General features: G+C 35.3%; 1 protein-coding gene across 2 annotated transcripts in view; it reads right to left on the bottom strand.

Moving 5' to 3' along the window:
* Window positions 1–12,963, bottom strand: part of Mxi1 (MAX interactor 1, dimerization protein) — a 70,107-nt gene that overhangs the window by 41,343 nt on the left and 15,801 nt on the right. The window contains exons 1-2 of one of the 2 annotated variants that reach the window (XM_015494780.2): window positions 12,630–12,649; window positions 12,156–12,288 (exon numbers count right to left, since the gene is read on the bottom strand). In XM_015494780.2, coding sequence (XP_015350266.1) covers window positions 12,156–12,253 — 98 coding nt within the window. In that variant the 5' untranslated portion in view covers window positions 12,254–12,288; window positions 12,630–12,649. Of the gene's footprint in view, window positions 1–12,155; window positions 12,289–12,629; window positions 12,650–12,963 lie in introns of those variants that run through there. The other variant, XM_048807315.1, reaches the window with a different exon arrangement.

Genomic DNA, 12,963 nt, shown 5'->3' with positions numbered 1-12,963 from the left:
CTTAAAAAAAAAAAAAAAAAAAGGCTGACAATACCACATATTATCCAAGATGTGGAGCTAGCTACCTTGAAGTCTTGCACACTACTACTAAGAATTTAAATGGTAGCAGACACTTGGGAGACAGGAAGTTTCTTTATAAAATTAAATATATGCTTACTATGATTCAACAATTCCTCTTGGGTATTTACCTAGGAGAAAAAAAAGACCTGTTCATAAAGATTCATAAGATCTTATAGGTAAAAGCAAAGAGCAACCTAAATGTCGATAAGTTGATGAACAAATAAACAAATTATGGTTAAGTCCATATGATGGAATATTACTCAATAAAAAGGACTGAACTATGAATACACATACAACATAAATGAATCTCAAAAGACATAATGCTAAATGAAAGAAGTCAGACACATAAAAGTACATACATGGTTACAGTTACATAAAATTCCAGAAATGGTAAAGCTGTACTAACAGAGAGGAGATCAGAAGTTTTCAGAGAACAAAGCTGGAAAAAGAAGAGCATAAAGGGTCATGAGGTAATGTTTGGGAGTGATGAAAATTGTCTACCTCATAAATGTGTAGACAACTGAATGACTATATACATAAGTTACATCCCTGAATTGTAAAACAAATGGAATTCTGTTTTGTGGAAATTATATCTCAATAAAGCTTTCTTTTTTCAACTAATAAACTTCACCATGAAACCGAGATAACAATGTACCACTAAGTACTCAGGGATTAGAGTAAGTTTCCAATTCCTTAATGAGTAGCACACTACTAACATAAATTACTAAAACATTCATAACTTAAAAACAATTCAGGGCTGGGGTTCTGGCTCAGCGGTAGAGTGCTTGCCTAGCACATACATGCAAGGCCCTGGGTTCGATCCCCAGCACCACATAAAAATAAATAAAATATAGGTATTGTGTCCAACTACAACTAAAAAGTAAATATTTAAAAAATAAAAATAAAAACAATTATTTGGGTAATTTTTGCTCTCATGTACTTTTTAAATTTTTTTATTTCGGGTATATGATTAATTTGCTACTAGTCAAGAGTATAAAGTACAACCTCATCATCTACATCAGGAATTTCATAGATAGCATGCAAGATAACATTCTTATTTAGAAATATAAGGGCTTGAAATATGATATATCAAGAAATTTGTAATGTTTTGAACAACCAACAATAAAAAATTTAAAAAAAAATAAATAAAAATAAAAAATAAAAAAAAGAAAGAAATATAAGGGCAAATGAAGAAGAAATTATTAAATTATTAGAAGTGGTAGCCTATATAGGAAGTAGAAATTGTATGGAAGATATGGGGCAGTTATTTTTCTTTATAAGGTATTTTGTATTAGTTGATTTTTTAGACTATATGCATATGTTAAGAACAGATTAAAAATAATTAGTTTACCTTCTATTCTTTATGAAGAAACATACAGGGGGGACTGGGGGTGGGGCTCAGCAGTAGCACACTTGCCTCGCATGTGTGAGGCACTGGATTTGATTCTCAGCACCCCATATAACTACATAAATAAAATGAAGGTCTATCAACAACTAAAAAAAAGAAAAAAGAAAGAAACATACAGGGCTGGGGTTGTGGCTGTGAGGAAGAGTGCTTGCATAGCATGTGTGAGGCACTGGATTCAATCCTCACCATCAATCAAAATAAAATAAATGTATTGTGTCCACCTACAACTAAAAAATGTTAAAAAAAAAAAAAAGAAAAGAAACATAGGTACTATTGTTATATATTACTTGTGAAACAATCACTTTTAGGTAAGAAAAATATTGGAAACTACAGAAATTTTAAGATTAAAATGACTGCTCCTTTTTGTTTGAGAAAATACAAAGCCTTTAAAAATAGGGAAAATATCAATGATGTTCTGAATCATCTGATTTCCAAATGGTAATTCAATAAGAATCAAGCATGAAATATACATTCAGTAAATACTTGTTGAGAACAAAATGAACAGCAGCATAATTAACAGCATCACCCATAAATATAAAGCCTATTTCTTAAAGTTGATACTAAATTTTATTGTTAACCTACTCCACTACTCTTATCAACCAATTACGCCACACAAAAAAAGTGGTCCTGGGTAAGAGAGGTTCACAAGACAGCTAAAATCTCCTTGATCCTGGAGCTGTTAGGAAGTGGAGATACCATCTTTCAACTGGCAACACTCTCTACTCCTCACCCCTTACTGGTTTCAGTTTTAAAGAAATTACTGCTTAATATTCACTCATTCAGGGCTGGGGATGGGGCTCAAGCGGTAGCGCGCTCTCCTGGCACACATGCGGCCCGGGTTCGGTCCTCAGCACTACATACAAACAAAGATGCTGTGTCGAAAACTAAAAAAATAAATATTAAAATTCTCTCTCTCTAAAAAAAAATTCCATTCATTCCATTAGTTCCTCTTATCATCTGTCATGTGTTCCAAGACTCTCCTTACTGCAATAAATAAGAACAATCTTTAAAAAAAAAAAAAAACAGCTTTACTGATGTATAACTGACATGCTATAAAATTCACCCACTTTCAGTGTAGAGTTCAGTGGCTTTAGTAAATTTGTAACATTGTGGAACCTTTACTAAAATTCAGTTTTAGAACACTTCTGTCACTCCAAATGTCCACTTGAAGTTAATCTCTACTCCCACCCTCAGACTACCACTGATCTGCTTTCTGTCTCTATATTTTGTCTTTTCTATAGATTTCTTATAATGGGATCAGACAAGATATAATTTTATTTATTTGATCTCAGTCTTTCCATATGTTTTGTGGCTCATTCATTTTGCTGTATGTAAGAGTAGTTTGTTTCTTTTTGTTGCTGAACAGTATTCCATTGTATGAATACATCACATTTTGTTTGTTTCTTTTTCTTTTTTTTTCTTTTTTTGGTGGTACTAGGGATTGAACCCAGGGCTTTGTGAATGCTAAACAAGCACTCTACCAACTGAGCTATAGTCCCAGCCCCTCCATATTTTGTTTATCCATTAATCAGGTGGTGGACATTTAAACGGCTTCCAGTTTGGGGTGTCTACGAACACTGCTTTGATCACTTATATGTGTCTTTGTGTGGACATGTAGAATAGGAGATCTTCATCTTCAAGGATTGTGCCTTACACTTGTTACACTTTGACATTAATATCCAAGTTACCTTTCACTTATAAAATGGCCAACAGTATGAGCCACATACTCGTACTTAATAAATTGACATTTATCAAAAAATTAAGAGAAACATGGTACTCTGCTTGCTCTGATAATATGGACCTCAGTTTCAAATTTTTTTTTTTAAACTATCTTTAAAGCTGGGGTTGTAGCTCAGTGACAGAGCGCTCACCTACCATGAGTGAGGCACTGGGTATGATCCTCAGCACCACCTAAAAATAAAAAACTAAGGTATTATGTCCACCTACAACGTGTGTGTGTGTGTGTATATATGTGCATATGTGTATGTGTATATACGTGTACATATATACACACATATATACATGTATATATAACTTTATTTTCAATGAGTATTCCTGCTACAAATAAAATGACAATAAGAATAAAGATATTCAGTTTCATACAAAGCAATCAATTGAGCCTGCTTCTCTAAAAGTCTTCTCAGATACCAATTTTTCATCAAAAAATAACTTCAGATCTCTGATCTTGCTCAAAGTAGTCAATGATTCATTTATTCAGTATTTACTAACTACCTATATTAATACAGATACTCTAAAATTACAGTGCCTCGCCTCACTGAGCTCAATTTCTTTCTCTTTTGCAAATACATAAAGCAAGACATTACATAACAGACAAAATGACACCATATTTTTACATGGCTAAGTAACTATATGACCGTTAACTTATATCCATTTATATTTATATACAAAATTTTGTTCCTTAAAATAAAATATTAGAGTATGATAATGATAAATTCTATAAAAATATTGGACTTTGAGCTTTTAGTAACTGTAACCCCAAATCAACAATGATTCTATAGAAAAATTAAATCAATTGCTTCTTTTGACTTATTGTACTATTTCCAGGGAAATAATCTGTCTTACAAAAGACAATTTTCTGGATAATAACATGCAGATGTTAAAGTGATACCAAGTATACCAAATGGTTTAGCAGAGCCATGCCCAGAATTCTAAACTTTAAATTAGTAAACACAAGTGCATTAACTGTTACCAAAAATAATACAAAAACCAATTCTAGTACACTCAGCACTGATGATAATACAATGTCCAATTTTTGTGGGGTCTGAAGATCATTGAGGTCTATTATCCATCTAGAAGATATATCCTACCACAAGAGATGATGGTGGTGTCAAAATCAAACACCTGAAAACTCACATTTTTTCTTAATACCAAGACAAACTTATTCTCTCTTTTACTTATAAAAGGAAAAGTTCTTGAGGCTGGGGTTGTGACTCAGCGATGGCGCGCTAGCCTAGTACATGTGAGGTGCTGGGTTCAATCCTCAGCACATAAGAATAAATAAATAAAGGTACTGTGTCCAACTACAACTAAAAAAAAAAAAAAAAAACCTGTGTGTGTGTGTGTATACATATATAAAAGAAAAAGCTCTTTACAATTTCTCAAAAGAGAATCCTAAATTGTCCATCTCAATAATCAAAATCAGAATAAAGAAAAATTAGTTGCTCTATCAAAATGTATTACTCAATGAAGACTAAAATTGTGTTTTTCTATATAAAATTGTGTTCTTTAGAAATGCCCATTTCAACGTTCTGGTCACTTAGCCTCCCAAAATAGTGTCCTCCAGGGCTAGGGGTTAAGTTCAAAGGTAGAGCACTTGTCAAACATGTGTGAGGCCCTGGGTTCGATCCTCAACATTACAAAGAAAAAGTAATCAAAATTACTTCCCATAATAAACAAAGGCAAGGAAATAAGCACCACATAGAAATCCTTTTATCCAATGTCATAAAACTAAATAAAAAGAACTCCCCTGAAATGTATGCAGTAACATTAACAAAATCATGTACTAATACAAATATTTCTTATGAGAAATTAGTTTTCCTTACCTAAAACAGAAGGAACTTTGAACAAGTATCATAACTCTACATTTCCCTAAATATGTTTTGAAGTTAATCAATGAACAAGTACAGATTACAAATCCATAGCATTCCTGTAACATATTAGAATCTTTTTTATATAAATTTAAACAACTTACACTCTGTACTTTGCATCTGACACAAATAAAAATGGCTGTTTACAACATCTTACTGCCTTGTATATTTACCGTTTTATATATGTATATGGTATCTTTCTAAACATACAATAGTTCCTCTATGGCAGGAAAGCATATAAGGCAACAGTTTTACAAAAGTTCAATGAATTTGGCTGCTAATTACCTTCATGAGAGCAGTTTCAATAGCTAATGAACTGCAAAGAGTTAAAAAAAAGATTGAACACTGGTAGGAAGGCATTAAAAACAACAAGCACAGACCACACATTTAAAAAATTTGGCAGAGCACAAACACATAAAATCTCAGGTTACAGTCACTGAGTCTTAACTTTTAAGTAAATTATTACCAAAAAATGTTTTCAGAGAAGTCCCAGGGCTTTATTTCATCTTCTAGTTCTACCTGTGGAAGTAACTGGACAAAAGCCCAGTTTCCTCAGTGGAAGGAAAATAACTGTACTTTTACACCTCAGAATTTCAGATTTCCAAATGAGATGATTATATTAAAAGTCTTTAAATATTAGTGATATAATAAATGTAAGATATTATGATTATTATTATTGCACATGGAACCTACCTTTGACCCAACAATTCTAAATCATATTTATGCTACAGATACACGTGAACAAAAGCCAATGAATATGTACAACAGTGTTCAGAGAAGCCTTGTTTGGAGTGCAAAAAAAAGGAACATCTGAAAATAACATCAATGTCATTACCTATTTGGAAATTCCAGGAAAAAATCTGAAAATAACTTAAATATCATCAATGGATCACTAGCTTAATAAATTATAATACATGAAATAGAGTATCATACAGTAATTTAAGATGATGTCAAAAATATGTAAATATGAACAGAAAAAAATGCTCAGGACAGTAAAAGCAAGATTACAAAATGTTTAATCCCAAGAAGGCTTCCCTTATCCATCAAATTTAATCAAGTCCTCTGCTATCTACCTCATAGTACCTTCTACTTTTCCTATATAAAGCTCATCAAATTTTGAAATACTACATTCACATGTTTATTTGATAGCATGTTTTCTTCATTAAATGGTATATGTTTCACAAAAATGAGAAATACAGGGGCTGGGATTGTGGCTCAGTGGTAGAGCACTTGCCTAGCATGTGTGAGGCACTGGGTTAGATTCTCAGCACCACGTAAACAAATTAAATAAATAAAATGAAGTTATTGTGTCCATCTAAACTAAAAAAAAAAACTTCTTTCACGTCAACAGCCTTGACTGGTTAGAATGATGTATATATTATTTAAAATCTAGCTTGCTAGTAAAAATCAACTACCACCCGTGCTTAAGCAAATCGCTTAAACCATTCCTTGGCTACATGTACCTGAATCATAAAATGAACGATAATATCTTACCTTCATAAAGCAGGGAACTATACCAGATGAAATCCTGAATTCCCTATGATTTGTGATTTTCTATGTCATATATTCTATATCCTGACAAAAAGCCCTCTCAATCAAATAGGAAGAAAAGCAGCTGTCCTATTGATTTACAGGGCATGATCATGAAGTCTCCTTCAAACAATACCCTGTAGAAGGATACATCCATAAGAAAACCAACAACAGCCAACTTATGCTTCAATGAAGCATTTAATGGAAAGCCTCAGTTAGCTTAGGGTGAGACATATAAATAATTCTTGAGAATTTTTCACTGAACCCAGTTTTGAAGAAGACATAAAACACATCTCAAAAGGTGTGTTCATCACTCATCACGTAGAAAATAGTGAAAAATCCTAACATTACTAAGAATTTAATTTCTACTACTGCTCTCCATTTTTGCCCTAAAACTTTATGAGTTCCCTATTGGACAAGAACGCAGAAACTATATTTGGTTTGTTTTTAATATCTTTATTTTATTTGTTTATTTTTATGGTGTTGAGGATGGAACCCTGTGCCTCACACATGCTAGATGAGTGCTCTACCACTGAGCTATAGCCCCAGCCCAGAAAATATGTTTTTAATATAGAAAACTTGAAAACCAGAATAGAAGTTTCACATAAATTAGTCCTTATTCAATTCTTCTATGAAAAAATAGGTACATATTTAAGGATTAAAACAGAAGATAAAAGATCATGAATTACTTCTACTGGAAAAAATCCTCCATAACTATTCTAGAAAAAGAATTCACCACCTCTCCTTGCCAAAATTAAAATAAAATACAAATCCATGAAGATAGCCAAAAAGAATGTAATGCTAAAACTATAACAATACAATCCTTTTAAATAAGACAAAAAGATTTCTTTATTCTTTAGTTTAAGAAAAGTTAAACCAAAGCATTACAAGCAACAGGAAAGGTGTGTGTTTGTTTAATGACCTTGGTCTTAGTAGGTGGAACTGCTGACATTGTGAGATTCTTTAGTATCCACAGGACTCTAAAGAGAAAAAAATTACCCATCAACTGAAATCCAAACATAAACTGGTTACAACTTTCTAGGTCTCCTCAAAACAATGCAATTATTATGGATGTGTCACAGGGTCATAACAATATTTATTCCAAGTATCCCCTTACAAATGCACTCTTTTCCAAATGTCCCAGGTATTGCAATTTTACAGTCAGTTTTCCTACTTCCATGAAACAGAAATTTTAAAGAAATTTCCATTTAGGCTAAGGAGAAAAATAACTCTTGAGTGTTTCATTTTAATACATTAGCTCTCTTTCATAGGCCCCATGCCAATATTGACAGACTTCTGGTTCTTTTGATATCACTTTATTCTGATAACATAGTATGGCAGTTAATGTTCTTTAAAGGAAGTGTAGCTTTCTGTAGTCTATAGTTTTTTAAATACACAGTTAAAAGAACTGGCAATTTGGAGATTTTTATTCTTCAAATACTGTAGATTGTTTTTATTTCCAAGTGTATTAACATCTCTTAGAACACAAAATAAAATCAAAAAGCCTGACAAAGCAGGGGTTTCATTTTCTTCCATCAGTTCTCCCCCCAATCTAATATGGTACTCAGCAAGAAACAAACAAAAACTCAGTTTTCATTTGAGACAGCCTAACTGGGGTTGAAAAATCTTTCATTCTTCAGAAAACACCTACTGTGTACAAAACACTATATGACAGGTAGTAAAGATAAATGTTTAAACAGAAGAGATTCAATTCCTGTCCCCTTGGAGTTTTTAGTCCAACAAATGGACCACAAATTTACAAAATATTCAGATAACTATACTTCTACAAATGTGATGAACACTATGAAGAAAAACGTAGGAGTGCCATGAAGTATATAAAGACTCGATCTACCTTGTGAAGCGAGGAATGGCTTTCCTGAGGAAGTCATGCTTGCACTGAAGGAAGAGTATTATTAGATAGAGATAGCTTGGCAAAGAGCAAGAAAAAATTATTGTCAGCAGGGAACAAGAGTACATGCAAAGACCTTGAGGTAAAAGGAAACGTGATGTTAAAGGCACTGAAAGAAAGCCAACTGATAGAATTCATGAGAATGTGGTTACAAGGATACCAAGGAGGAGGTTACTGCAGTTGTGAGAGATAATAGCTGAAATTAGGATAGCAATGAAGTTAAGAGAACAGAAGCCAGATTCAAGAGATATTTAGATATATCAGGGCTAGTGTTTTAAAGATGATAGATCTCAATTTCAGCTGTGAGACAAAATCTAAGTTTTGATGTTCCCCAACAAGCCAGATAGTTATTGCAGAGAGATTCTCTAGAGGCAGTCACATCTTACAAGGTTGATTATAGGAAGAGTACCAGAAAGCTATGACCAGGATTACAGTGAAATCAAGCATGTATTTAAAAATAATTATATATTACAGGTCTCACCTCCCAATTGTCAGTTAGATAAAGATTACTAGGATATGCAAGGTTCACATTGGTAACATCACAATATATCATTTATTTTCTCTCCTTTGTGCTTCATGAAAAGAAGATTTCAAGATTTAGGGGGAAGGAGGCTTAAAAATTTATATTATGAGTCAACTAATTCTCAGCATAAATCTATAAAATAACATTTTGTCTTAGGAATATCATAGTATACTTGAGAACATTAGGCAAAAGAAGTCAGCCACCACTTAATTATATCTTAAAAGATACTACACTGTCAGAGAAACAAATGTTGGGGTTCTTTATTTGTTTTGAGCTCTGGGGATTGAACCCATGAGTTCTTTATCACTGAGCTACATCCCGGTTCCTTTTTTTTTTTTTTCAATTTTGAGACAGGATCTCTCTTGCTAAGTTGCTTAGGGCCTCCCTAAATTGCTGAGGCTGGTCTAGAACTTGTGATCCTCCTGCCTCAGCCTCCACAGTCACTGAGTTAGAGGTATGAATCATCATGCCTGGCACAAATATTGTTTTATGACATAAGTTATCTATGTTTAAGATGTATAGTAAGAGTAGCCACTTCTACACAAGTAGCTTTTTAATCTGGAAAAAAAAAATACAATACATACACTTGTCATTCCTTTCTTTGTTTCAGATAATAAACACATTTCTACGAGTCATCTGTTTTATGTAACCAGTATAAAAAAATTTTCTATTAAATCCAATAATAAGCTTAGTTAATAGGAAGCCTACAGTGCCCCTTTACAAAAGGACTATTTCCTACATACCCCAGTACTGGAATTTTGTAGTTAGTTTCCCTACTTCCATGGACAAGACATTTTAAATAAATAGCTTAGGAAAACAATGTCTAGTGTTTCACTTTAACATACTAGTTCTCGTTCATATGCCTCAGCCTAAACTACACACATGATGGACCTACCTTAAGAAAATACATTTGAAAATCTTTCTTTTTCTTGCTACTTGAAATTCCCATAAAAAATTACCCCGCTTTAGTCCTAATCCTAAGTGGTCCAATGCATATGTATTCTCCCTTGGATACTACCCCACTAATATAGCATGCTTGTAATTTTACAAACTTTCTAACACACCATGCTAAAAGACAGTAATTAATACTGTAGTACTGAACAGGAATACTAGCACGAAAAAAAAAACAACCCTTAGTCAAAATTCTAAACTGAGCACATACAAGAAAACTAAATTACACTTTCCTATTAGTGACCTATAATATAATTAGTAAAATCCAGAAATGTCTTATTTATGCTTCTGAAATCCTTGAATTGATAGTAAAAATGACATATCTGCACTGACAGGAAGATATACTGAATATATACTAATAAACTAACTAATCTCTAAACTATCAATAAATCAGTCACAGAACTTCAGGGGAAAAGAGGACCTTGGTGAGTATCTAACACTCTCATTTTACAGATGAAAACAGTAAGGGACAAAGGAGAAATGTAATGAGATCATATATACATGATTTCTGAATAAAACTTAATACATACAGCATGAGAGAACTCAGGTCTGGTTTCCCATATGGTACTTTTCCTAAATTTTCAAATTTAAAAAACTTTTTTTGTTCTAATCTACGTATGAATTGAAGCATACATAATTCCTGAATAGGATTTAATTCCTGATAGTTTAAGGGCAAACAAATTTATATTTTTAAGTGCTATATATCATACTATATAGTTTCACTTCATACACACTATATGACACCAAATTCTCTAGACTCACAAATTAAAATATTAAACTAAGGGCTATTTTTTTTAATTAAAAAAATAAGTTTAAAAAATGCAGAACAGTCTTAAGAAGTCAAAAAGTAAATATGCAACTCTAAAGGCTAGTCAAAGGGAGAACAAATCCTAGTTTTGCCTCAGTGATATCTGAAAAGTAGAGTGGGAAGATCTAACCTCATGTTCTGTTATCTAGGACCCTCAGGTTTTTCCGCATCAAGATCTCCTACTGCTCCCTCTTCAACCTCCCTCCCCAAATAACTACCCAACCACCTGGATGGAGTTTCCCAAAGCCTCAGGGAAGCTTCATTACTCACAATTCACTCTGCTCCATCCCCAAAAATGAATCATTCTCTATGTTCTCTGTGTTTAGGAAATCAGAAATAGAGGTCTCATTTAACTTCCTTTTATGGATGGAAAAGGTGGCAAATGTTTTAAGAAATGACTTTTGAAACCGAGCACAGTGGTACACACCTGTAATCCCAGCAACTGAGGAGGCTGAGGCAGGAGTATATAAAGGAGTATAAGAAGCCCCTACGTTGCAAACCCAGAAATTTAGGGAGACCTTGTCTCAAAATAAAAAAAAAATAAAAAGGGCTTAGGATATAGCTCAGTTGTAGTGCCCCTGGGTTCAATCCCCCAGTACCAAAAAAATAAATAAATAAAGGACTTTTGAAAACTTCCAGGAGATTAAGCCTTGGGAGTCACTGGCTTCCCAGAAAAAATATAAAGAGACAGTCAGACAGTACCAAAAATTTTCAGAAACTGAAGTCAACTAAGTCTGAGTACCTCTAAGACAAGCATATCCTGAAAAATCTACCTACTTTAAGAGTAACCATCTTTTATCTCTTTGTAGTAGAACTCCAATACCAATCCAATCTTCTAATAATGTAAAACTTCCACAGCATGTCTTTCCCCTCTGCCTTGAACAACAAACAGACCATGCCCACAAACTTCCTATTCTAACTAAATATTTTTATTCCTTTAACAATGCTCTTGATTCTGCTTTATATCTTGCGAGAGCTGTTTCTGATTTTTAAAAACTCTTCTTGGATCATCTTAAACTTGGAAAGAAAAATGAAAGTTGGACCAAGATTACATTTGGCATGTGGCTACAGGCATGGACACATGCTGCCAAGTCTGCGGACTTGCTGTCAGCACAGTCAAGAGACCTCTCATCTGAACAGTCCCAGCAAGAACTTTTTGTCTTTCTATATTCTATTCCTTCTCTTCAACAGAAAGCCAGGCTATGATTCCTAGACCTTATTATTTTAAAAGTGCCAAATCCCCAGGGTAGTGGTAAAGAAACCCATTTTGTATTGCTCCGGAAGTGGCATTAGAGGAAAAACACAGGTCAGTAGGACAGGGACTCTGGATTTGTGTTCCCTCCCTCCTAGACTGCTACCTGTTGGCAGTGCTGGTGGTGCTGCTCCCGCTGCTGTGTTTCTGTGCCCGGCTCAACCTCCGTGGGGGCTTTGAATGCTGTAGCCGGGGGTTCGGCATGGAGGGGAATGATGAGGCGTAGCCATGTTCACACTCTAAAGAGAGCAAGAAAAAGAGACTTCAAAATAGACATCCCTAGAAGAACACATCCAGGGTCCCTGCAGCCACAGGCTTTGGAGAGTGGTAAGAGGCAAAGGGTTCCCTTCTCTATTCAGAAGACAACCGCGCTGGCCAGGACACGGTTCCCGCGGCTGACTCGAGCCCCTCCAAGGTGCCCGACGGCCCTCCAACCCAGTCCCGCCTCCTCCCACCTCCTCTCCGAGAGTGCCCCCTGACTAAACACCCGCATATCCCAGACCCATTACCAGCCACCCCACGACGTCCCCTCAGAATTCCCCATTAACTCTCTTCATGCCCCAGGATGTCCTCCACATACCTCAACGACCGAGTCCCTGGGGCCTCCTTCCTCCCGACGCCAAGCTTCCCGCTCCCGGTTTCGGCGTCGCCTCCCACCCCGCACTGCCCAGTCTCGACGCGCGACGCCCACGTCCCTTTTCCCAGTGCGGTCGCCGAGCCCCCGAACCCCCGCCCCGCCCCAAGGCGGTCACGCTTGCTGCGGTCGCCTAGCCAGCTCGCTGGCCACCGGGATTCTGCCCTCGCGCGCAGGGGGTCCCGCATGCCCCACCCTTAGAGCACAAATGCACGCCCACGCGCGCCCCCCCTCTCGCACAGCTGTCTGCCCTCCCACGTGTGCGTCTCTCACATAACTA

Source organism: Marmota marmota, unplaced genomic scaffold, assembly GCF_001458135.2.
Source record: "Marmota marmota marmota unplaced genomic scaffold, marMar, whole genome shotgun sequence".
NCBI lineage: Eukaryota > Metazoa > Chordata > Mammalia > Rodentia > Sciuridae > Marmota > Marmota marmota.
This window is presented reverse-complemented; position numbering and strand designations above follow the sequence as displayed.